This window comes from Pezoporus wallicus, unplaced genomic scaffold (genome assembly GCF_028554395.1).
Source record: "Pezoporus wallicus isolate ANWC-B61680 ecotype Strahan unplaced genomic scaffold, APGP_CSIRO_Pwel_v1 contig_6814, whole genome shotgun sequence".
In the NCBI taxonomy this organism is placed as follows: domain Eukaryota; kingdom Metazoa; phylum Chordata; class Aves; order Psittaciformes; family Psittacidae; genus Pezoporus; species Pezoporus wallicus.
In genome coordinates, this window is record NW_026639755.1 from 4,452,728 (window position 1) to 4,479,808 (window position 27,081).

A 27,081-nucleotide genomic window follows, 5' to 3' on the forward strand; every position below is an offset into this window, starting at 1 on the left:
ACATAACACACACAGAGCTGCAGGAAGATATTTGAAACAGAGTACCCTTTTGTATTTACTTTACAATCACCATGGGACACAACAAATTAACTGAACTAATCAGCTAATAGAGAGCATTAACTCTTTCAAAATCTAGATGCTGTGGTTCCTGGATACGGGAATTGATACCAGACAGTCTTTAGGCGCTGACTGTGTTAGTGATTATGTCCAATTATGGCAAAGAAAAAGGAGCCTGAAATGTTTGAGCTGGAGCAGAGAGAGAAGCATAATTTGTGCCTTATGTTAGGCAGATCTTCTTCACTCTTATAGCATTATTTAATTATTCACAATCTATTTACCATCAAGGAGACGATCCAGCCATGTGCTCTGTAATATTTACCATTTTGCCAAGCTGTCTGATGCTAACACATTCTATTAATAGGGTACCAAGGGGTGACGCTGAGTGAAACTGCACTGGAGTGGTTCAAATCATGTTCAGCTCACAGACAATTTGTCAAGGTGGGAGGCTGAGTTTCAAGCCTGGAATGTAATTCAATTCTGTGTCCTGACAAGAGGCGGCATTAGTGCCTTCTGCACACAGGGCAAGCGATACTCCGAAAGCCTGCAACAGAACAGCAATACGATTATCCTACACATCCTCCACAAAGAATGCCTCTGTGTTTTAGCTCCACAAAACTGCTCTTTCTTTTTGCCAAGATAATTAACTGTGTGATCTTTTTACTTATCGCTGTGTCTGGCATCCATATTTCTGACACATACACAGCATTCAGCATAAAACAGAAAACACTCCCTGCTGGCAGGAGGGATTTGGCCAAAGTTTTGCTTTAAAGTGTCACTGCTTTTCCACAACACCCTCCTCTTACCCCCAACCTCAAGTTAATAGAGGTAATCAACCTTTTTCAACTAAAAAAAGGCAACTTCTAATTCAACAAAAGACTTGCATCCTCCAGGCAACTGAGAAGTAGGCTGAGAACGTCTCTCTTCACGCTGAGGATAGTATCAAAGTTGCCTCTAACCCCTCACCTATCCCTCAGCATAACAGTCTTTTCCTCCCTCCCATCACAGACATCATAGATTTAGGAACTATCTTTATAGCATTTTGGCCCAGCACCTACCCACGCATGAAAGGGCAATAAAAGGAAGAAGTCTGGAAGGGAAGGAAGGAAGGCAGCTCTATTTCCACCATACAAATAATCAATGTTACTGGGAATTTTATCACCCTTTAAAAAAAAGTCTCATACTATAAAGTGACATAATCATCATACCTATAAACCTTATCAGTTATAATGTATTTCATTGAAGCAGAAATTATCAGGTCTAGATAATGCAAACAAAAGCCAAGCATCCATCTTAAGGCACAGTAGCGTTCAGGGCTCACAGAGGCAGAGCAAGTTTAACAAAAATACACTTAAATACCACCAACAGTTCATGAAGCAAGTACTACAAGGATTGAGACAGAAAGAGAGGATCAGTGAGACACAGGAGCAAGAAAGATACACAGGAAAGCAGTGATTTCTTCACCACCCTCCTGAAGTTGCAAGGACAGCAAGCAAGTCTCCAGCTTGATGCCCCCCTGCCCATACCAGCTCTGGGCAACTGGAAAGCCCATTTTGCAGAGCCACCATTCCCTCTCCCAGCACAACTAGGAGATGTTCTCTTATACACTGCTGCCCATCATCTCCAAAGTGGCATCAGGACACAAATGATTAGTGTTGAGCAGCAAAGCAGAGACCATAAAGTAACTGGGGACGGAAATGTAACCAGGGCAGAAGAAGCCCACATTCAGCAAAAGAAAGAAGAGAAGAAACAATAAAAAGTGCAAGAGGCTGCTTTCTGCACTGCTTCATATTTAAGTCGAACACAGAGTCACCCCCACCAATGCAGAACATGATTTTAGCAGCATTCCCATGGTGTGGGACAAGACTTACGCTAGAAGCAAGAGGGGTCTCCAAGTGTCTTCACCAGACACAAGGAAAAGCCACGGGGGGAAAATCCTCAGCATTTTTTAAAACTCCCATCAAAGCCCCAATTCCTAGCACTTACTGAGGAGCAGTCAACCTAAGCTTCAACATGCATATGTCCATACTGCTTTTGTTTTCTTCAAGAAAGCATGCCAAATGCGGTACCAAGCCTTTCACTCATTAGACGCCACTAAAACATAAACCATGATAAAGGTCTTGTATAGGACAAATCAGAACCACAAGGACCTATAGACAAGCCCACCACCTACTCAAGCAGGAAGGGGCAAACAAGAGCAGGAGCACAAAGGAGGTCTGCCACCACTCCTGGTTTCAGTCAGACAGATTTCACTTCTCAAGGTGCAAAGAAATCTCTGCCTCATCTCAAGACAAGGGCAGGCACATCAGAACCCCCAGCCCATGCAATATCACACAGCCAGGTACCCACACTTGTGGAGATGGATTTCCCCCCCATATCTCAGAGGCTTCCAGTCAACCTGTAGCATAACAACCATATCATGAATCCCCCTTGCAACTACCACAAGGCAGCCTCTCAAGCCAATTTTTTCCATGTGGTAGCCCACAAACTAGCCCATGCCATGCCAGAGGGTAGCCCTAGGGTCACCTCACATTCAAGAGCACAAACTAGAACAATACCAAAAGCTATTTTACCTTTGGTCAGCCAGCAGAGAGAAGCCCCTCAGGCAACTACGGTGTGCTTGAGCACCAGTGAGAACCAGATATACCCACCCCACATTACTTTAAGCATACACAGCTGTGGCATGGCAACCCCCTTTTACACCCCCATGTAAAGGACCTGCCTTCAGATTACCTAGGATTTTAAACAGGTGCTGAGGACTACACATGATAAAAGGCCATAAAAAAATAAGGCCATTAAGCCCAGGGGTGCTTTTTTTTCCTTCTTTATAACTTTTTAATTGCTTCTACAGGATAGAAAGCTAGAGTAACCTATTAATCCCAATATAAGCTTTTCCCAGAGTAAAAGTTTGGACTGGATTTACTTTTATCCTAATCTGTCCCCTGTGTAATTCTGTGGAAGACAATCAAGTTACAGCATGGGAAAATATAAGCTTTTATATCTACATGCAAGCTCTCTTATTATTCACTGCAGATGGATGCAGGTGCAGGTAGTGGCTACCGATACCATTTAAAAGCTCAGCTACACACTTTCCCCTAAAGATATGTGGATAGTAAAAGGAAAAGGTTGAAGCTGCACAGGTCAAATGTTAATCTCACAACAGAAACGGAGGTTTCTGTGACAGTAGAGCAAATTCCTGGTTGCTTGGGTCTCCAACATTGCTCACTGATTACAACAGGGGCCATGACAAGGGACTCTGGAGCACTTCATGCACTAGGGAGCATCCATCTAGATGAACGGGAGATGTGTTTTGAGCCCCTGGCCATATGATATATTTGTCTCTCACATATCAGGCCACGAATCCATTCCTGCCTCAGATGATCATTTCCTAAGCATTTTCTGGAAGAAGGTAAATCCCTTAACTGCCTTGAAATAAATCTGCAAGTCATTAGACATCTTGAGGGGGACACAGGGCTCCAGCTGTGCCAGGCTGGAAGGCAATGCTCCGTCCAGGCTCGGAATAGCAAGAAAGGGGACAGGCATCTTTCTACTTAAGCCCCAAACCCAAGACACAAGCACAGTGCAATTCGATCATCTTTCATTTCTGTTTTTGTTTGGCCGCAGCCCAGTTTTGAGTTGATTTGTTGCTCTTTCTTTTTTTCACTCTCATCAGTGAACAGGAATTAAACCAAAGGAAGGCCCCATGTGTTTGATCAACCCACCCACACAGTTTTGTAAACATCCAGTGAATCTACATGTGGTATCACTCAGTTAATAAATAGAAGCTCATGCTTTCACCATTGCTGTCACTGTGCAGTGTCCTGAAAGGCAGTAGTGTAGTGCACCAGCTCCACACAGACAAGAAGTGGGATGCTGGTTTTCACTGTGAAACTGCAGTTAATGTAGAACTGGACCTCGAGACAGCAGAGACCCAAAATCAGGTTTTCACAGCACCTTCAAAGAGAAGCATATCAGCATCTACAGATGGTGCAGCAGGGTTCCTGGTGGCCTCTCTCCTGCCTCTCTTTTCAGAGGCCAATTTCCACCCCAGAGCCACTGTGCCACCAAGAAGTCGTGTCCTTTTTGTCAGCAAAATCCCGAAAAGCACAAGAGCTCAAGGCTATACTGGAAATGTTTTGCCTCTGGAGAAGTTCTGTACTGCTTGTAGCTCATGAAATTGCTTGCATAGAGAAAAAGAAAAGGGTTGGGGCATGACACTGAAGTTTGCACAGGCAACACAAACCTCTTCCTGTCCTTCTGTCCAACAAGAGAGTTTAACAAGACCAATCTTTCACTGTACACCGTAACCAGAGGAGAGCAAAAGTCTCAGCTTTCTGGCTGTGCCTCCCTATTGGTTTTGTTGTGTTGTTAGCTGACCTGTTAATGACTTACCTCTTTACAAATGTCAGTCGTCACCTGCACTGCTCAATGCATTGAGCCCTAGAGTGCTCGGCTCTGGTACTGCTGGCTTCATGTTGCCTTGCTCTGGGGCCCATTTGGTGATCTGATAGCAAAGCCATTAGTTTATGCATGTGATTATTTTTGCTTTCGTTCAGGGGAAGGGAGGGAAAGGGAGGGCTGTGCTAAAGTCCATCAGGAAGGTGATGTCTTATGATGAATGGGATGGTACAGGTGATGTGCAGGCATGCAGGAGCACTCAGCTGGCTCGGATGCCTGAAGAATGGGGTGGGGTACCAGCAGATGGATTTGGTGAGGCCTCCTCCTGGCAAAGACCCTAAGATTAGCTGAATTCAGAAACACAGACAAAATCTGTTTTAGATGAATGAGCTGGTCTGCACCAGAAATAGAATCACAGAATCATAGAATAGTTAGGGTTGGAAAGGACCTTCAGATCATTCAGTTCCAGCCCCCCTGCCATGGGCAGGGACACCTCACACCAAACCATGGCACCCAAGGCTTCATACAACCTGGCCTTGAACGCTGCCAGAGATGGAGCATTCACAACTTCCTTGGGCAACCCATTCCAGTGCCTCACCACCCTTACAGTAAAAAATTTCCTCCTTATATCCAGTCTAAACTTCCCCTGTTTAAGTTTTAAGCCGTTACCCCTTGTCCTGTCACTACAGTCCCTAATGAAGAGTCCCTCCCCAGCATCCCTATAGGCCCTCTTCAGATACTGGAAGGCTGCTATGAGGTCTCCACGCAGCCTTCTCTTCTCCAGGCTGAACAGCCCCAACTTCCTCAGCCTGTCTTCATACAGGAGGTGCTCCAGTCCCCTGATCAGCCTCGTGGCCTCCTCTGGCCTTGTTCCAACAGTTATGAGTCCATGAGTCATTAAGAAAATGGTGGAAATCAGGTATAAATCTAATATACATCTACTCATTCTTCTACTTCCCAGCATCCACAGTGTGTGACCTAGATGTTCGCATGGGTACAAATAAAGATTAAATATATCATATGGTACTGGACAGATCTAAGATAGCTTGTGTCCTCTGTATATTCCTGTCCCACTGTCTCGCAGATGCATCGCTTTCAGCAGGACTGCTTGCAATGCCCTTGAGAAAACACCTTCTCTTTAGAAAACGCTGATTTGTGGAATTCCAATACTCCATGAAAACTCTACAAGTATTTCTCCCCAGAGCAATGTTAATAAGCACCTAATAAGTTTACAGATGTCCCCACCTCAGTTCCTCTGCTACAAGCACTGCTTCAGAGCAGAAAGGAGGGATTTGAGGGAGCTCAAGACATTATATAAACTCCAGCTACACATCTGGCTTGAGCTCCTGCAAACTTCCTGTTTCTTGGCAGGTGGGCATGGATATTCTCCTCCTTCTTTAGGTATCTGGAGTCCTGTGAGGTAGCAGGCACCCCAGCAGGTTCTTAGGCCTTCACTAGGGCTGGAAATCCCAGTGTTTCTGGCTTCCTCAGGGTTTTGTGCTCCATGGACCAGAAATCCCCCGAGGCCTTGAGAATCAGGATTGTCCAAAAATCCCTCCAAAGGTAATGCTGTGGAATCCACAGCCAGATGCACACTTTTGTTTATAAAAGAGGCTGGTCTTTTGCCTCCATCAAAGGAGCTGCCCTGCCTTCTGGCTATTGCAGCAGCCTTAGTGGGGTGGATGTGACCTACAGTGGCACATCCTGCAGTGCACTGGGCACCACCTGGCTCTACCCAAAGGCCAGCTCCTGCTCTGCCCATGGCCACCTTCCAACATGACCACTTCAGCTTATCTGGATGGCAACTTTTAGGCTTTGAAGATGCCTAATTTCCACACGTTTTGAACTGCTGCTTTAACACAAGCTATCTAAAATGGTGGTTAATTAGCATATACTAAGAAAATTAATATTTACCTGAGGCGTGGGTGATGTATATCGATGACCTTCAGTGCATCAATTTTCTCCCCTGTCAGCAAGACTATCAAGCATTTTGTAGGGCTGTATCCACTAAAAAGGTCCTGTTTCTAACTGTGGGAAAAAAAAAACAAATCCAAACACATAGTGTATTTTTAACTCCCTGGGTTGCTGTTGCGATGTCTAAATCATCATTAAAATCTACTCTGATTTCCCAGGTGCAGGCAGAGGCATTTGTTTCAAAACAGGACAATGAGACCAACACAAACACTTTCTGGTTTTCCTTTTATTTTTTTCAGAAATTCTTTTTACAAAACTTTTTGTTGGGTTTTTTTTGTTGTTGTTTTTTTGTTGTTTTTTTTTTCACTCCACACAAATGTCAGAAGTTCACAGAAATAGGTAGTATCTCCAATGCAGGCTGGAGGATTTAGTCTTATAAACAGATACGGATTAAACCAGGCTAGGGGACTGAGCTAAATCCTAGTGGAACACAGAAAGGCACACAGCTCAACATTACAGCACAGGTATTGTAACCACCTGGTTTTGAAGGCTGATGTCTTTCAGCACAGTGAAGAGCTCAGAGTAGATATTAACGAACTACTCTTCCAAAACTAGGCCATTGATTACCTCCCATTGCTCTGCCAAGGAGTAAACACCACAGTACATAGTTGTATATCATTTATATAGTTTTATTCAACAGCATGCTCCCAATAATAAATATATCCCACAATAACCTGAGTCATAATAAAGCCATAAAATTGCTAACTTTGCGTAGGATTGTAGCTGAAAAGATACCCAAAAAAGGAGACTCCTAGAAAGGCTGATGGAACAGCAGCCTCTGAGAGCCCATCATCGTGCTCCTGGTCCCAGGCCTTCCTGCAGCCCTTGAGTTTCCCATGGGGAAGGGGATGGCCAGTCTGGAGCCTTGGTCCTCATCCACATGTGACTCCCACAGTCAGGCTGCCAAGGGGGAGCTCAGTGTGAGCCTGCCTTGCCCTGTGGAGGTACCGTGGCCTCGATGGTTTACATTACTTTCTGCCCTATTTCCCTGTTTCCTCAGGTAGCTCATACCACATGTGCCATCACAACAATACTAACAACTAGTAAAACCAGTCCTGTTCATAGACGGGTTTCAGAGCCCACATTTCACCTATGAGACTTAAGATGTGATAAATGCTGGTAACAGAGAACCCATCATTGCCTCATTTTTAAAGTGTTGGCCCTTTTCCTGCCACCACTATGAGTCATTGTCTTATGATAAAAATACGCTATATTATGACTACATGGAGCAAGTGATCTGAAACTTTAATTATCATCCTCTTCCTTAGTTAATTCAAGAAAAAGGAAGGTTACAGTGAGTAGGGAAGTGAAAAGTGCTTTCCCAAGCCACAGAACTTTTTCCTTCAAGGTTTTGGTCATCAGTAATACACACTGCAATGACATGGACTGTTGTGACACTACATCAAATGATCTTTAACAGGATGTTCTTTAAACACAGATTCAGCAAAAAACAATGCACTCAGCAGCATTATAAGAATAGCGTTTTGTCAGCACCTGAAGAAATGCATATAAAATTATCAGAGCTGCAAAAAACATTTATTTCCACTTACAGAGCAAAAACTTGCCAACAAAACCAAGTTGATTGATTTTAGTTTTTATTGAGTCATCCAGTCCTGCTACAGCCATAGTCTCCATGTTAAAATCTACTGCAATTTCATTTAGTAAACATTAGAGGAAACCATACAAGCAGATTCCATACTCTTAAATTTCTTGAAGCTGCAATTGACTTGTAATAAAATCCCCCAGTGCATTGCAAAACAGGGCTGTCAAGTCATAACAGCTCTATTACAGCTTCTGCTTCGGTCTCTGCTAGTCTTTGTAGAGACTGCCAAAATTTTCACCTACCCAAGGGAAGTTACATTCAACAACAGAAGAGAGGAAATTGTGCTCAGATGAGTTGTTCTCTCGCTGAACAGATTGCACAGGTTGTTCTCTCGTTACTAAAACAGTGAGGGTGGGGAGAGAAGAGCCATGTGCTGATGAGCAGCAGGAGAGCAATGGGCAATTTGGGGGTTTTCCCCCCTCTTTGCAGCTCTCATAGTATGTCAATATTCTGTAACAGTAACGAGGAAAGGCAGACCATACTGCATGGGAATCAGCCCTGATTCGGGCATCAGCAGTATTAATGTCCACCTGAGAGACACTTCCAGCAAGTCTTGTTATTTGCCTGTGCCTCCATACCAAGAAAATGGGAACAATGATACCAGCCTTTCAGTCCAAAGACTTTTTAAGTGCAGGGGTGGAGAGATCTGGGTGACTACGGGTGAATCCTCCAGTCTGAAGCCAAAAAGAGAGAGAGGTTTTCTGCCTCCAACCATGCCTCATCTACACCAAATGACTTTTGTGAGATCCTAGTCTATCGCTTTCTTGAAAGACTTCAGTGACAAAGGTTTCCTGACTGCTTTTGATGCCGATACTGAAACAGAGCTGGTGCTCAAGCGAAAACGTATGAATTATTCAACAGCTATACCCATCACTGTATTTGTTTTTCTATTTGCTATGATTTAATCATCTCTACCCTCTTATAAAGCTGACTTAAGGCACATTAGGAAGTTTGAACAGAAGGAAGAAAAATCTCTAGTTGTTAAGGTACAAAGTGGGCCTGAGATCTTCCAAAATGCAGTAATGAAACCAACAAGAACCAAAGCTACTGAAGTGTTAACTAAGTCAGCGCTGCTACATTAGCTCTCCAGCACAACTGATATACACAGAGAATGAAACTTAATGAGATTCAAATGATGTACATTTTCCTTAATAAAGGATTCAACCACTATTCAGTACTTTGCCTTGACAAACTGACTGTGCCCCAGCAAGGACTGTGGAGTCGTTTCTGGTAATCCACCTGGAAGCCTGATACTGAGTTTGCAGCCTGAATGAAGCCACATCCGTTACCATCATCCCCTGCAGCTGTTGCTTTGGGTATTCCGCAGCTGAGAAGCAGACCTGGAAATCCCAGCCCCAACGGTGAAATAGCAGCCTTCAGACAGATCCCCAGAGGCTACGTCACTGTGGTGCATGATGCCACGGATGCGGTGGCTAGCAGGAAGCCTTGCCTTCAGCTGAGCTGTCCTCATGACACACACTGGTGTGCCTGACCCAGGAAGATCAAACCAAAGAAAAACACCATTCCCTATTTAACAGGACTTTCTTTTCCTTTTTTTACCTCTGAGGGCTGGATAAAGTGTGCATGGCCTAAAAAGAAAAATATGTGCACATTACTCTAAGCTTATAATGGTAGCAATAAGCCTCAGGGGTGTTTCTCCAAGTCGCGGTTGGACTTTTACAATATGCAGAACCCCCTTTTAAGACGTCTCATTCTACTTTCTCACAAATGAAAAGTGTTAGGCAATTATTGCAAGGTTGGAAGTGCCACAACCCTGAAATGACACAAGAGTCGATACATTTTTCTTCCAAGGATCTTACACTCTTATGCTCTGCAAAGAGATTTATAATGCACTGTTCCCATTCCACATGCAAGACCCTGCACAACATCTCTGGAGAGTGCGGTAACTTTAGCCCTGTGTCCATACTCAGCTAAGGCTAAATGAAGGAAACAGGAATGCTTCCCCTGAGCCCTCTACTTCTGCCTCTGATTTTACTGAGTTTGGTATTTTAGGTACTCAACCAGACCTTTTTTTCCTCACCTTCCCATTGGAAAATTAATCAGCTCTTCACAAACTGTAGATGAAATTTCTGACAACTCTCATGAGCTTTTTCAGATTCTATTGTGCTGCAAGATATAGTTTTTCTCTGCATAGTAGTGGCACTCTCTCCCTCAAGATACAGGGCTAACGTTTAGCCTAAAACATTAAGTGCATTTCCTATATCGGGTGATCCAGTCCACGCAATTTTTATTGGTTACATGTTTAAAATTACTCATTTACACATAGGCAGCCCTATCATAGCAAACTCAATGTGTTTCACAGTGTGACAAGAACAGTTACTTGGAGAAAAAAGTCATATCTGTTGATACAAAGATAGAATGATAGGAATTGGTTTTGAAAGCTTCATTTTGGGCAAGTTGCTAAGGCATTTTTGACCAGTGATTCATTTGGCTTTGTGCCTGTTGAGTCAGGATACTGTATGGACACCAAGGGCACAGACTAAGAAAGTGTCTGATCTGGATTTCATATTGCTACAGTGAATACAGAAAGATTAGGAGAACATTCTCCAAGTTGATTGTTTCACTATTTTCTCACTAGATGGGAAGCTTTTGTTCTGCTTTGTTTTGCATAGCATCCCTTCTTGTGCAGTGTCTGCTACAATCCACAAGATCTTCTTTTTGAGAGCAGTGAAGTATTTAACCCATAATTTTAGCAGTCCCCTAGAAGGCACTTAGCAGCAAAAGACTATAGCCAAAATCATTATACAGTCTCATTAGAAGGTTATGTAACAGCTAGTGACTGCCTATACTAAACATAAAGATTTGGCCCAGGGAAGGAATCCTGGGATTCCTCTCTAAAGGCATTGACAGATACCAGTGAAAACTGGCATGTCACTGAAGCAGGTAGACAGGGGGTGGGGGGAAGAGGGTTCTTTTGGTGGGGTGCTTGCCATAGTTAAGCAACCTGATGTGAAGAGGGTAGCTTGTATAAGAGAAACAGGTGAAAAAGGGGCAAAGATTTTAATACCTTTGTGTGCCAACTCCTCCTTTCCCCAAAAACCCACACGCGCAATGACAGAGCAACAGTTGGGAACAGATAGAAAGAAAAATTAGTCAAGTGATGCCAGAAGATAAAAAAAGCTAAACAAAAAGAAGCAAGAAAACATCTATATCTAAGCCTCAGAAAGAAATTTCATTTGTTCATATTGTTTCCTATTTCCATTTGACTTCCTTGGCAGGTAGCCCAGCTCTCCCTCAGTTAGAGGAAAGGAAGTTACCGTATCACATTGTTGTGGGGATTGGATTTTATTGCTTTGCTATTACAATTAGGTAAATATTAACTCAGTTAATGATGCATAACTTTTTTAAAAAGTATATCCACCTGGGAATTGTAGATGAGACCAGTAAAACCCCCCCAAAACTTTCATTAGAGTGAAGGGAAGAGATTAAAACTAGTAAAACAATAAATGGCAATGCAACTTTAAAGGAGCATACTAAAAGCAGGGAACCATTACTGTTGATTAGCTGACACCTAGCCTGAGGGGAAGATGCATGTTTTAACACTGACCAAACCTGCCAGCAAATGTCCAGCTAGCTGTGCAAAAAGCCATCCAGATACTGCAGGAAACGTGGGAAGAACACCCAGCATCCCTCCTTTACTAGCCTGTGTGTTTGTGTGTAGGATATCTATTCACTGTCCAAATTATGAGCTAGAGAGGCACTACCCCTCTCAGTAACCTGGATGTCTGGTGGGTTTTGATGAGGGGGGTGTGTGGGGTTTTTGTTTTGTCTTCGTTTGCTTTTGGTTTTGTTTTAAGCATCATCTGTTTTTATTAAAATGATATCATTCTGTAGCTAAAACTATTACTCTACCACTCTAAATCCTAAGTGGGCAGAAATGTCTACACTGAAGGTGATTTATAGGGAAAAAAATCACAGGCAAATTTAAATGCCTGGTGGGACTCCACGTAGTTAAACTTGTATGGCAAGAGATCACAAATGGAAAGCGCAGCAAGGCAAGCAACTAACTAACAGCTCAGCTATTGAAATACCACTTTGATTCTAATATATTGCTTTAGTCATCTCCCATCCTGAGTTTTGGGTTCTCTACTAGGTTAAGCTATAAGCTAGGGTGTACAGGGACCCTCCTCTGGCCAGCACAGGGAGGAGGCGGTTCCGGATGATGCTTGATGGGCATGGCAAGGGATAACGGGTATCAAGGAAAGTCTGCAGGAGGAAAGGGTGCTGCAACACACAAAACTTCTTTGGTTTGAGCCTAATTTTGGGGCCTGTTGAACTGCATGAGGGAAGATAGGAGCTCTGAGAGTAATGAAAGTGAACCACCCTGTGCAAAGAAATCACTTCAAGCTGTAAACTATAACCAAGGACTCATTTCTTCTGGGTAGGGAGAGGAGAACGACAGGAAAATTAGCCTCATAGATGCTTATTTGAATCCCTGGTCAGACTATGGATCAAAGCTACCAGACCTCCATTTTCTTCTTCATTCAAACAAATAGGTTTTAGCATATATGTTTTTTCTGGCTTCATTTCAGCTCAGTGCCTTAAAATTAAATGTTATACTTTGTGCTCAAGCAAATACAGTAAGACTAAATGCTCTGGATTTGTCCTTGCAGGCCTTGTGCCAGGAGGAGAAATCCAGCCTGGTGAGGAAGGCTGGTCTGGGGCCAGCACAGCATTTTGGGGGGAAGACTGCAGTCCTCCTAAGTCAGATGTTGCTTTGGCTGAGGCACTGAAAAGCAGTGCCTTCACAGCGCACACGTCTGGTCAGCAATGAGGAGGCAATGAGTACTTTGCCAATTGAGGAGCAGCCTCAACACATAGATACTGCAGAGTTTCTTCTGGGAAGGATATGTAATATTTATTCATGTAAAAACCAACAGGCATAGTACATACACAAGATAATGATATCTATGGGTGCTTGAGACCTCACGTCTGATGCTTTATGCCCAGACATGCTTTACTGTTGGTGCTACGTATCGTGGCTTGGCGACGAATCAGTTCAGACACAAGCTCATCATCTGCGTCCCTAAATCCCCAAATATTAAGAATATAAAGCTCTGGTTATTTCAGAGGTTTTGGCAAACATACACTTCTGAAATGGCTGAAAACTAAACTCAGTATTAATTACAAATCCATGGTGGGTAAACTCAAGTGGCTCATCTTTCTGAAGAGGTTTAAAAAAACCAGCTTTCTGGTATTTTATATTTCTGATATGTTACAATTAGGAATCCTAGGGTTCAGAACAAGTGAGCAATACATTCAGGTTTGCAGAGTCTGTGAGATTTACTATAGCAACTTAAGGGACTAATCCAAATGTAGACACTTGGCTATTCTCTTGGAGAAGTCATGGAGTCCAGGCAAGTGGAGAAGAGCAAAGATCATCCTGCGCTTTAAAAAGGGGAGAAAAGCAGAGCCAGGCAATTACAGACTAGGTATGCTAACCTCAAGTACCCAGAATGAGAGAGATATATATATACATCACACAATACTTTTCTAAGCAGCTGGAGGATTACAAGGTCTTAAGAAACCAACTAAGATTTGTCAAGAATAAACAAACCATGTCAAACGCATCTAATTTATTTCTGTGACAGGATAATCTAAAAAGTAGTAGACGTGATTTATCTTGTCTTTAGTAAGACTTCTGGTGCTGTCCCACATGACATTCTTATGAGCTAACTGGGGAAATATGGGCTATTATGAAATCATTGTAATGTGAAAGCAGAGTGAGCTGAAAACTCCTGCGTACCGAGTACTCATTTATCAGAGGTTCTCCGGCCATCTGAAAGAAAGCCAAGACAAGGCTGTCCTTCACGTGTCGTGCTGGTCACCACTTGTATTAGTAACCTGGCTGATGAGCATGTGCATGTTTGTACGTGTGAATGAATCCATGCTGAGAGAAATATTTCCAGGATAAATAATTTTAAACCAGAAAAGACAAATACACTAAGAAATACACAAAGAAGCAGACTGAGGACTAACAAAGGAACTGAGTGCACGCACACAAATGGAGAATTACTGCGCAGGCAGTGATGGTTTGGAAAGGATCTGAGAAATTATAGTGGCTCAGAAAATGAAGGGAAATCCATAGTGTGGGTATTTGTCTGAATTAACAGGAGTTACGTGAGACAGCAGAAGTAATTTTCTGATTCTACTTGGCACTGCTTAGGCTTTTACTGGTATAGACATCTATGTCTGGGCATCATCCTTCAAAAGAAACACAAAGTGGGAAAACCTCACTTGGACATTGCTAGAAAAAGGGCATATCCTCATTTGTGAAACAGATTGTCAGCAATTTATGCCTCCACATTTGAGCTGAGACATGGTCAAGGGCTGCAAGGCATTTGCTTCTTGTGGATGCATTCTACTGCCATTCCAGAACTGGCTATAGAATACAGTTGTACTGGTAAAATGGTATTTTACCATTTTACAATAAATGCAAGAGTTATAAAAGAATTACTATCCACCATGCCCTTTGGGATATAAAGCAAATGCAGTGTACCAGTAAGGCTAAAGGGATAGACGCAAGTCAATGTAACACAACTGCTGAAGTGAAACCTGCTCACAAAGAAAATAGTTTGCATGCTGCATAGATTAGACAAACATAGCTGCTTGCTTCCCTGTCGTTCAAGTACAGCATCAAACCCCGCTCATTAGAAGTTAAAATGACACCCTAGGTACCCACTGCAGCACAGCATGAGGCATAGTGGTGTTACTAAGAACAAGTGGATTTCAGTCCAGCTGCTGCCATTTAAAGTTAAGTCCGGTTCTGGGCAGCTCTTTTCAGTGGTTCCCCCCAAGAAAAACTACGCTACGTTCATGGCCATAAAGTTTATCTACTTACAGGCTCCAGGACAGGATTATCATTCAGCGTTTTGCACCAGTAAGCACAGTAATACACAATAGCATGCAAAATCATTTACGGTACAGAAAGATCCTGTAACTTTACTCCTCAAGTAACTGGTGAACATTCAATCCACTCCTATTTTCCTAGGAAGATAATTCCTGAGACGCAGACTTGAGTTGTCGTGTCGGCAGTTTCAGACACTGTACTTCAGTGAAGCATACAGCACCAACTTGATAGGGACATAACAAAACAGGCACGAAATATTATCTAATACAGATACTCAGAGGCAAGACATGTTCATGGGGTTAAATTACAGTAAGCGGTGGGCTTTTTTTTATTTCGTTGAAAAGTACATCTTTTACTGGATTCAACATAGTAATAAGATGAAAAGAGGTCCACTGGCGAGGGAGGAAAAAAAGCAAAAGTTTGGAAGTACTTGATAACTAAAATAAACGACAGCTTTTCAATATCCCATAGGCAGGCTGTAGTAGACGGTATTTTCCCACATCCACGGAGAAAGCAAAGTCTCTGACTGGTGTAAATCAGTTTAGCACAAATGGTGGTCTGTCTAGATAAAACCTGCACTACTTGTTTCTCTTAATAGATAATATAGGTAAGATCTAGCTTTCACTCCGACCCATGCTTTAACACTCAGAATTTATCCATATTTAATTACAATTTTTTCACACTTCTCTAATCAAATAAATTTACTTTGTCCTCCAAGCAATCACCTCAGTATTCCAGTATGTAAAAAATACTTTCATTATGTTTATTATAAAAATATAAATGTTTCCACTACAAATCATTTTACATTAGTAAGAGGCCATCTACAATTGCACAATATATAACCTAAATGAGTAAGTAATGCTTTGAAATACGAGTTAAAGTAAATACATACTGTCAATCAAATCACATCTATACATTACTTATTGAATGCTAAATAACAGCACAAAACTAGATATGTTAGCAGAAATAAATAAAATGGAAACTATATTTAAAGATACAAAACCAATAATGCGGCATGTCATTTTGTGTGCAGTTGCATTTTGCTTGATGTTGATAACCGATGCAAGTTCTGTACAGGAAGATGGCCACACGAATTCTAGCATCTCTACTCCACAATGAGGAATTGTACACTGCTATGTATACATATGTACATGGGGACGGGGAGTATAGGATGTTTGCAACAGAGGCCACTTACAGTACAAATCAACTTTTGACAGGGAGAGAAAACTAAATGTATTGTCAAACTCTCTACTACTAATAGCAAAGAAAAGCAAAACTGAGTTTCTTTTTCTCCCAAGCATCAGTGAGATTGAATCTTTTACGCTGAGCATGCTGAAAGAGTGGGCTAGGAACATGATATGATCCTAAGAGAAAATTGAGGGTGGTCGGTGCAGTTTTCACTTGTCATCTAAACCTCTAAGAACTGGCTCTGTGTTTTCAGAAGCATTTCACAGATGTCTCCCCCCCACCCCAGCCCTCTCGTCCCCCCTCTCCGGCAGCAGAACGAAGCTGAAGAGAAAGTTCATGAGGAGTAGTTATAAAAAGCTGTCCCCACGCAGACAACGTCTGCAAATGGATGTTGGCGACTTAAATTCACTAACAATGTCAGATTTGGAGCAATCTCAAACTGAGGAAAAGAAAGATTCCGAATAAGCTACGAACAGATAATACAGCTTTTCTATTCAGCATGCTGCATTTCACGATAGGTTGTGGCAGACAAGCAGAAATGTTCTTCACATCTGAAGTGCTTTATTTTCATTTTCTTCCATTTCTCTTTTTTTTTATTTCGACATAGTATAAACCCCATTCCTTTTCCTGTCAGAAAATATCACTAATTATTACCCTGTGAGTGTGTTTCAAATGAGTCCTTTACAGCATGCTCACTGCCACCACTCATTAAAAAAGCTTCTAATTCTGCTTCTATTTAGCAGTTTGTGGTAAATGCTGTGTCTCTACATTTTCTAAGTGCTGGACCCATGAAGATCAATTTAAATGTCAATTCAGCCACATAATGCAAGGAACTGATTCCTCCCTTACTTATATGCCCTATGCTACAAGGAGCTTCAAAAACCAAACCAACACAAGAAAAAAACCATAACGGGTTACCTTCTTTTGCATGCACATTGAAAAGTGGCGTGCCATATAGTCATCTGCATCCCACGCAGTCTTTTAGGGACTCACTGTTACATCAGAACCAGCCTAGATTCCAGCATGGCAAGTTGAGAATCAGAGTGCTTTCCACTAGTGTCCAAAGTCTAATGTCTGGTGCCTGGCATTAGATCTAGAGCGTTAAGAAGCTTGCCTCTATGTAGCACAAGAAATGTCTCACACTGATTTAAACCCCTCATTTTTAAAGTGAAGAGTTGTGTCTGCTCAGAAATGGGACTGATGGACTCCAGAGAAACAGCTTAAGAGTTTGCTGTTGGGAAGATGCTGAAGACGGGGGAGGGCTTTCAAATCCCACTTTCCAGGCTCCCTTTTCTACTAGGAAATACAAATGCTCTCCTAAAGACAGGCTCCTTTATGTTGTCTTTCAAGGAACAGGTGCCTGGGGAACCTGTGTCAGAAACTCAAGTCCCCTGCAGCATGGCAGTGTCTGGAGAGAGGTCTTCAAGCTCAGACTTAGGTATAACTACATACCAAAGTCCCATTTCACAGCTTGTCATCCTTTTAAACAAGCTACTTATCCATGGCTGCAAGTCACCATCTCAGCATAACTACCAGTGGCTGCCCACATGGTAGTACATGTCCCAGTTCCCAGTGTCAGAGCTAGAAATGGACCATTCCCCAGTGAACTTAAAAACCATCCTCAGTTAATGCAGGATGCAACCCGGACTCTCTTTTAATGTTTGCTAGACAAATCTCCCATTTGAGAACAGGGGTCCTTATTCTGATAGGAAAGCAGGCCTTTGGGAAGTAAATGAGATGTGTGTGCCTGACCAGGGCAAATACTGATCTCGAGATCAATACACACACAACACAAGCCTGGGCTACAATACCCTTACGGTCAATGGGAGGAAATTCAGCAAGTCCAGATGATTTGTCTAGTGTCAGAGCTGGAAAAAAGACCCATCTTTCTTTCCTTCTGTACTTCATGTATGATGTTATGAGTATAAAATCATCCAGTAATTAACCCTCAGACGACTTCTCAGGTTGAACTAATGAACTTCTGATAACATTTGGCACTTGGCAATACTACAGCCAGGTTAAGGTATTGAAGTATAAATATAAACAATAATGGAAAAAAAACAAACAAAGGAAATAAATAAGTCTTTTAAAAATTAAGACTTGTTCTATTTAAATGAACACAATTAGGGAAGCTAACATAATGGCGAAAATCTTTTGTCAACTAATGCAAAGCCACTACAAACTTTATTTCGGTGTTCCTTTCTGAAGTGGAAATAGCATGTTACAATGACATTATAGTAAATATGGCCAGACAGGTTGTGAGGTATTGTCCTCTATTTTCCTTGCTTTTAAAGAAATAAAATACCTGTTACAGATCTCTTCTGTATAAAAATACTGCAAGTCTTTCTTTCTTCTTGTTTGCTGTATAGATCAAATACACAGCTTTTATGTCCATGGGTTTCTCGTGTTATTCAGTCACTTAATATTCAAATGGCTCTATGTTTTAGTATCACTGGTTTTTACTTGGAAGGATTTTTACATATTTCTTTTTCTTTTGAAATTTACTATCTGTATTAACAGTCAGTCAAGAGCACCCACCCTTTAGGATTAACAGATAGAAAACAAGTTCGCTCCTATTTTTAAGGCATTTATACTCAACATTTGAGTATCTTTAGTGGGTTTGAAATTTCAACCATTAGGTTTCCACAGCTGTTGCAAAGAACTCCTCTAAATTCTGCCGTTTATCAGCCATCACTTTTGACCTGTGACACAACTTTTCTTCTCTCCTGAGCAACATCATTTTGGTACCTTACACAGGAACGGGGCTGTTCTTTGTATGAGTTTCTAGAGCTTTGATACTGCTCACAACCTTCTTTTGAGGCCCCACAACTGTAACGCCAACTTTCTTCACGTCACTGGAAAAAAAAGAGAAGCAGCATCAGTTTCAGTGTACTGTCTCTGTGTTTCCCAGCGTTGATGCAAGCAAACAGCAATCAACTCGGTCATCTTATACTGCCGCAGTGGAGGAGTCCTCCAGGTATGGTGGTATTGCTGAAAGACAAGCTCTGGTACAGAAAATACTGACAGATGCTGTATGAAAGCAGCAGGAGGCAGCAAAAAAAAAAGGAGTAAAAACTCATTTAGCCTTTTCGTGTTTGCTTACCTGGAAGGAAAGACAATGAAACAGTGTTCTCCAGTGATACAGGCACTGGGATTTAGGGGCAAGGGGCTCAATTCCGGGCCAGCTGCAATCTTGAGCCTAACATCTCCAATCCCTGTCAGGCTTTTCCTGAGCAGTGCTGAAACCTCGCTACCATGTGCTGAGCCCTCTGAACGGTTGTCTTAACTCTGGTATCAGCTTTGAGATTAACAGCTGCATGGCCAAGATTCCAGCATCTACCCTGTTTTCCACCGCTCATTTCTCCAAGCTGCCCAATCCCTTTGTTCCTTCCACAACACACAAGTGGTTTAACACTTGTGAAGGGCTAATTAACCACTGGCTCACAGGAAATTGGGCATTCCTAGAGGATTTCTGCACTGTCCCCAAAGGGTGCTATAAAAAGACATTATCAGGCTTTTTACAGTTGCAATAATACAATAATTAACAGCACTGATGTGTTTAACTGTCGGTACCACAGCTGCTGCTTAAAAAGTAGTTGTGTACCCAGCTAGCCCAACAGGGAACCAAGATTTCCTTTGGCATTAGGTTCATAACTGTACTTGATGTCTTTTCAGGTGCAGGGAGAACACTACCCTGCTCTTCCTTATCACCAGGACAAAGATGGATTGCATTTAAATGTAATAAACTTGCAAGTTGTAAACTTCCAAGTGTAGCGTGTTTAAATGTCAAAACTGGAGGCAGGAGGGAGTTTGGCCTCTGAATAATTAGCACGTAGGAGGAAAGCATCTACAAAGGGCTTGCTCTGTCTCACTTAGTTTGATGGAATACAGGATGAGCGATAAAGGAAAGACTGACACACATGCCAGTTGTACGGAAAGCCCCATATAAAAGGCTGAATATAAAAAAAACAACAGAGAAAGTCCTAAACTGAGAGTGAAAGAAAAATGATGCTGGTGTACCAGAGGAGGCACAGTGTTACTGGGAAATAACACCCAATAATACTGGTGAAACTGGGAAACTCCTTACCACCAGTGAGAAAAAGTTATGGGATTGTGTCCTTCATACAGTCACCAGAGCATCTAGATTTCCTGCATCTGTATTACAACTGTAACAATACTTTATATTTGTCTCTTTAAATATAAGAATATAATGGAACAAATGTAAGAATATCCAGTAAAAACTCCATACACAACCACTACTGTTGTACTTCTGGTTTAACTTGTACCGCCAGCCACGCCAGTGAAGAAGAGCTCTAGTCAATTCAAACTTACTCTGTAGAAATCTTGGCTATTGTATCACAGGAACTGTATTCCACGCCTGTGAAAATGTCTTTGCACTGCCCTGTCCGAAAACCATTGAGCCAATCACCCGTCGTGCGGAAGGCTGAAATGTCAATGTTACTTTGGTCCAGGAGAAGATTTGATGGCCTGAAATAAAGAAAGGAATGCAAAGGAAGTTAGAGAGCAGAGATACATATGGATTTATTTTGTGTCTAAACTTAGCGCTGGCAGGAGCTTCCAGGCTAGACGTGGTTTTTCTGTTCATCTGTGGAAGTTATCTGCTGCTGAAGTGACCACATGTACTTATGCTGGCAGCTCTGATAAACACGGCATAATCATCTCGCTTAAGAGCACCAGCTTCTCACGCCGATGTTTAAGTCACTGAAGCATCACCAGTTCATGAAGCGTATTGCTACCTTACAATTTAATGTGCGAAGAACCTTCCGTATTGCAAATGGCAAAAAATGACTGCTCCCATATTGATCCAGAAATTCAGTTCTGCCTGCTATGAATATTCTTGGTTTTGTGGTCTTGAGAGCATACTGTAACTTCTTATTTGACAGCATCAAGACTAAAAGCAAATGCCAGGCCTTGCCTATGAAGATGCTAGGCTCTAACGCACATCATTTTAGCCACCTAACAATACCACAAATGAGCCTAGCTAGCTCTCTGGACTACCATTTCAGAACATGGAGAGATACATACATTTCTAGGCATGAGGTTTTTCCTACCTGAAACGGTAGGCAAACAGCTTGGAGGACACATGCAGCTCTCAGATAGATGAACCTGTTCTCAGCTGTTCCTCCTCATTGACTTGCTATCTTATTCTAAGAGGTGTGAGGAGCCCCTGAATAGCAATATGATCAGTAATTTCTTTCTACTGACAAGAGATCTTACTGATTCTAGTCGCCTTTCTCTCTTAGTGCTAATTAGTACAATAATGACTTCCTCAACTAGTCAGACATCAACTCTTATTTCTGCAATTTTCCCTCCACTGATAATCATATGTCCACATTGGACAGCTTTTGGCCACCATTCAGAAACATATGTGCTCCATTTTAAGTGAAGTATCTAAGGTGTCCACCTCAGGCTTAAAGCTAAGCATGTGCTTAGCTGTGCTGCTGTTATTGGGCTACTCATAAGCACAGGAGACTGAGTTAGAGGATATTCAAAGCAGTTATCACTGCAGCTTTACAGCCTATTTTCTGCCCCACCATTCTTTTTCCCTGTGGTTCTAGTGAAACATCACTTGCACAGGAGTTTGACTACTACAGCCGAATCCATCTGATGCCACTTTTGTGGCTGGGAAGAAGTGAAAATGAGAGGTGGTCAGACTAACACCATAATTTAAAGGCAGTGATTACGCAGAGCAAAGGGTACTTGACAGCTGCTGGTACTAGAGAAGTGATCTGGATTGTAAAACACCCTCTTCACCCCAAACCCAAGCCATCTCTGAGCACTGAACAAAAGAAATGGGGAGAGATTGTAAAGGCACCAAAGAGAACAAAGTAGGTAAATACCAGTAAGTTTAAGCTCATAAGCAGCCTGGAAAACCCAAGCAAAACTTCTTAATCCCAACAGAAGTTTTTATTAAGTTTGAGATCAGCAGCACTGCAATAGTACCCTTAGTAGAAATACGACAACAATAGTACTTAGTAGCAGTACTACAATAGTAAAACTCTACCCTTGCGGTACACATGATTTTCAGTGGAATCAGGAGATGCCACATTAATTACACCAAGACTTTTACCTTTGAAGAAAAGAACAATATAGCTTTGCGAAACAATAATTTTTGGTATTGCCTACATATTAAACAACACCTTGTACTACTGATGCTTCGCCAATTGTTATCAATCAGTTGACTTCTTTCAGGCTCAGGAAATTATTTTCATGTCTTTTTCCCTTCTGCGATGGCAGGCCATACTAAAAAATGCTTCAAAATCTTAACTTCCAAACCACAAATGGTCATAACATCGCTGAAGATTCACCATCAATAGTCACCAGGTCTCCAAGCAGCAATATCCCTCATAGGACTTTTCACCTGACTACCTTCCCTCCAGAGCCCCAGCCATGACAAGGAGCTGCTGCAAATGACCATGATCACTGGCACCAGCTATGGACCTCACATCCTGAGAGCAGCTGCAGATGGAAAGGAAAGAGACAGATGACACTAGAAACCTGCTCTGCCCCCAAAACACTAAAGAAGGGAAAGCACAGCGTGGCCACAGAGGCCGAGCTGAGGACAGAAGCTGCAGCACACTCTGGGTTACATCTTAAAACCAGATCTTAGGCACCTTTGTGACACAAAGCTTTAAACACTCTCCAGTTAAAGGCTTAGGTTTGATAATCAGGTCCAAAACAGTCTTATTCAGTAGCTGTACAGCCTGCATCTCCCTGACTACTGTTTGTTCCAAGAAGAGCCAACGCTTTTTATTTATAGTTTTTTGGGTATAGCATCTGGAATCCCAAGACATTTATTAAGAGTATTTATGAAGTGCTCTTAGTGATAAAGCATGGACTTCTTCTTTTCCAAGCCTAGTATGTCTTTTTAACTTAAATCCAATAAAGCAAGGCCTGACTCAAGAATCACTAATGAAAAAGAAAGAAAAGTATAAACAAGTTGAAACAGAACAGGTCTCTAGGATTAGGAATTAGAATGGCCCAAAAGAGCTTTTATGTTTATTACTTGGATCAAAGCATCATCGAGACAAAAAATATGACCTAATTTTAATGCAAGTGACCTCAGAATAACCAGCACTGTAAAGTATCATTTTTCTCCTTGTAGGATTCCAAAGAAAAATTAGTTACTTTCCTCCTCAGAGAGGACATCTGGACAGTTTATCAATGAGCAGGAATTTGTCTCACTTCGAAGAGTCTGTGATGTCTCCTCACATGCACCAAGGGAAAGCTGGGCTTTCAGAGCATCTGCACACACAGGCAGTTTTTCCCTCCCCCCCCCGACCCAGCCCCTAGACAGAAGGTCTGACCATGAAATTTATGGTCTGGGTGATGTGCGCCATGAGCTCACACTTTACTAGACAAATTAGATGGGTTGCAATCCGTGCAGCTGTAAACGATGTCCTGCAGGGTTCCACCTGATCTTTTACAGCTTTTCATAAATCAGTACCTACTAGCTTCAGAAGAGAGTCATTAAAAAGAAATCATGGAAATTACATGTTTGCTCAGGGGAAGTGAAATGGAACATTTCCCTCTGTCTTGTCTTTTCTTCTTTCCCCTCTCTTTTTCTTTTGGAAGTCTTTTCACTTTGTTGCTTTGACCAACAACAATATACCCTATCACGTTGTCTTTTGACAGTCATGGAAAGGCTTTCTGTCCTGTTCACCCTGACTGTGGGTCTATCTACAGAGCTTTATTTACTGACATGTGGTGCACTGAAAAGAAATCAGCAAGACTCAGGTTAGAGAGACAAATTTAACAGCAAGGTACCAGTTACAAAATATCCGCTTCCTGAAAGCTTTCTCTGGATGTGCTCATTATGTTAACAGTTGGAATTAACCTTTGAGTCATCTGCAGTAGCAAGAAGAACTATAGTTTGTTATCATTAGCACAGCCTTTTGTAACAACACAGGGAAACTTATGCTGCACCATCTAGTAATGACAAAGACACAGAAAATGTCATTAGAACCAGTCCCAACACAGCATGAAAATCTCATCTCTGGTAGGTTGCTGCCTGGCAAAAAAAGGGGTACATTAACTTGCAAAATCCAGGAACTGAGGCAAACAAAAGGAAAACATCCTTCCACTTCTTCTGCATGAGGGGTAGCATTCTGCAAACACACTGAGAACTTGTGTACATCTGATCCTGGACTCATATTGCGGTAGCCTCTTTCCATCCCTTCCTCCAAACAATACAAGCAACCTTAAGTTTGTAAATCAGGACTTCCCCTTCTGCAATCAGTTTCTTTTAAATGGGAAAGCATTTAAAAGTCATAAAGTAATTTCCTGTGGCAAATTTTAGGTAATTATAGCCTGATTTTCTAAAGTGAAATTGCCCCCTAGGAGGGAGCCAGGCCTTGTTTGAATACAAATCCTATGTGCTTTATGATTATGGCAAGCTAAAGCACAGAATTCGGGTCTAACAAGAAGGGTAGCTCCTATTTCAAGAGGAAAATAAACCAAAAACTAACACATGGCATACAAAGCAAGCTTGAGTTTTATCTTCTGCAGCAAGCAGTATCGTAAGTACACTTGTGTATCAACAGGAGACTAGTAAATAAATGACATGCCAAGGAGAAGTCATTGTGTTTACTTGATTATCCCTGGACCTTAAAGATAAGAATCTTTGGCGTTCCACCTCTTCATGCTAATTTTTAAGGTACGCTTAGCAAAATCTGTAACTTAGTCCTAAAATACATTTCACCTCCTAGGGTGACACATTTGCTTTTCCCAAGGGGCTATATCTGATGCGTGCACACTCTCAGAATAAAGGCAAAAGAGAGCTGGAGAAATGAAGAGGGATAATACAAATAACCAACAGGGAAAAGAATGCAGGTGAGGCTGATGGCCGCCTGCAAAGAATTAAACCTCTCCAGACATCATCCTGGACTTCTTGCTTTCTAGCTCCATGTTGCCCGCTGGCAAAAAACTTACCACAGCTTGCTCTAGGATAAAGCAGAGATAAAACTTCAACTGCCACATAGGTCAGTCAGTCCTTCTGCCTTTCCTACTCCTTTAGCTGCCCTTCAGAACATGCTTTTCAGGGGCTTATATCTTTTCAGTGTCCCAGTGAGGTAATAAATCATATGGCTGGGTCTGTCATGCTCCTCAATTTACTTGTTCCCACCACCAAACCACTGAAGGCAAAAAAGACCGCCACGCTGCTGAAATGCTTTTCTTTTTTCTCATAATAGAGCTTAAGCTGCGTTTTTAAGCCACAAAAGTAACATCCCACGGCCATTTCCTGGGATGCCGAGCTGGCCCAGAGACAGACCCTTAACGGCAATCAGTCATTATTGTTAGGACTGCCCACAGGCTCTTTACAAGAGGGAGAGAAAAATGCCTCCGAGAGCTCTTAAAATGCTTTCCTGGCTATTGCATCTACCTTTTGGTGCATATGATTTGCCCCTTACATCTCACATTTGGCCGCGTTGTAAATTCCTACAGACGTTTGGAGCGGCGTTCGCCGCATCAGGCAATGGCTCTGCGCCGTTTCCTTCCCAGCATTTCCAGCGCAGACCTGCCATTAACGCTAACGAGGGCTTCACATTGTAAGCCCGGCACATCGAGCTGAGGCTAGCAGAACAAACCCCCCCCCCCTCCCCGAAATCACAGTGAGCAGCAGCCGCTCACGATCGGGCCACCCGCTGATGTTACTATTGAAATTATACGGTACCCAACTCGGTCTGCTGCGAGTTCTCCTCCGAGTTTCACCAGCCGAGTCAAATTAGAGGTGTGAAACTGCAAATAGATGTTTTACTGTCTCGGTTAACAGTGAGCCCCCAGCGACTTGGAACTTTGAAGGAACAATGGCTGATTCGTGTCTGCCTCAGGCATGGTATTAATGACTGCTGGGAAAGGCAGGTGAAAATAGGGCTTTTCTGCCTCTAGCATGCTAACTAGCTCAAGTCCCTAAAAACCTCCTCAGTTTAAGCCCTGGATTCCTCACCCAACCCAAACTATGATTAGACACCAAGGAATATAATTTAATCTTCCATTTTACTTTGTGATTCGTAGTTAAGTTTCCCCCCTCCTCCATAAATTCACTATTTTATGTCTCACAGACTTCAGAAAAGAGAGCTAGCGTTGTAAGCTTACATTACTTGAATTCTTTTAGAGCGAGCAGTCCATTTTAGGTCACGGATTATATTGTTGCTGGGTTTTGAACGAGGCAAAATATTCACACGTAGGCTTGCATTACACAGCCTTTGGCCAAAACCAGACCGGGTTGTTAGCGCCTGGACAACCTCAAAACATAAACCCTCTCTGAAATGCTCCAAGTAACACTGAAATCTCCTTCCTTCATCTCTCTAGTCTAGAAGGTCCTAATAGGGACAAGCAAACAAGCGATATTCAAGCAGGTCAGCAATGAATGTCAAGCATCTGAAGCCTTCTGACCTGAATGGCAAAACAAGAGAACACTTCAACAAGATGTTCAGCCAACACAAATAGTTATTTCGTTGCAAATATTATTGTAGAAACAGGGCTCGAATTATGCTGCATAATGAAGCAGCCTGAATTTTTTATTTGACCTGTGCACTGCTCCTATTGAGCTTAATTTCCATAGATACCCTACCAAGCTATAGCATTCTAGAGAGTTTCCACTGAATCATCAGATTTTAAGTGGAAACAAACTTTGTGAGAAGCAAACTTAGATTTTCAATTGCAAATGATGCCTCTGGACATTGGAGAGCAAGCATTACACCTGACGCCATGGAGAGCAGCACAATAACGAGCAGCAAAGCACATGCTGAGCGGTGAACACTTACGATTAACTACCTGCAAACAACAGGTCCTCCCAAAACCGCTCAAGGAAATTGCTCCAGTGAATAATTCAAACACCACATCCAACTCAAGAAAATCAGGATAGGGTTGTAAACAATTTGCTAACACGTGAAAGAACATGCGAGGAATTATCCATGCCCATTTTCGCTTTCCTATTTTCACCAGGAAAAGTAACTGACCCTGGGCC

The 27,081-nt window shown here is 42.2% G+C and overlaps 1 protein-coding gene across 2 annotated transcripts in view; it reads right to left on the reverse strand.

Annotated features, from left to right (window-relative positions):
- Window positions 1-18,258: 18,258 nt before the first annotated feature.
- The window catches only part of EPHA3 (EPH receptor A3), a 216,677-nt gene continuing 207,854 nt past the window's right edge, over window positions 18,259-27,081 (reverse strand). For both annotated transcript variants that reach the window (XM_057415894.1, XM_057415893.1), the window contains exons 16-17: window positions 20,424-20,579; window positions 18,259-18,946 (exon numbers count right to left, since the gene is read on the reverse strand). In XM_057415894.1, the coding sequence (XP_057271877.1) occupies window positions 18,841-18,946; window positions 20,424-20,579 (262 nt within the window). In that variant the 3' untranslated portion in view covers window positions 18,259-18,840. The remainder of the gene's footprint in view (window positions 18,947-20,423; window positions 20,580-27,081) is intronic.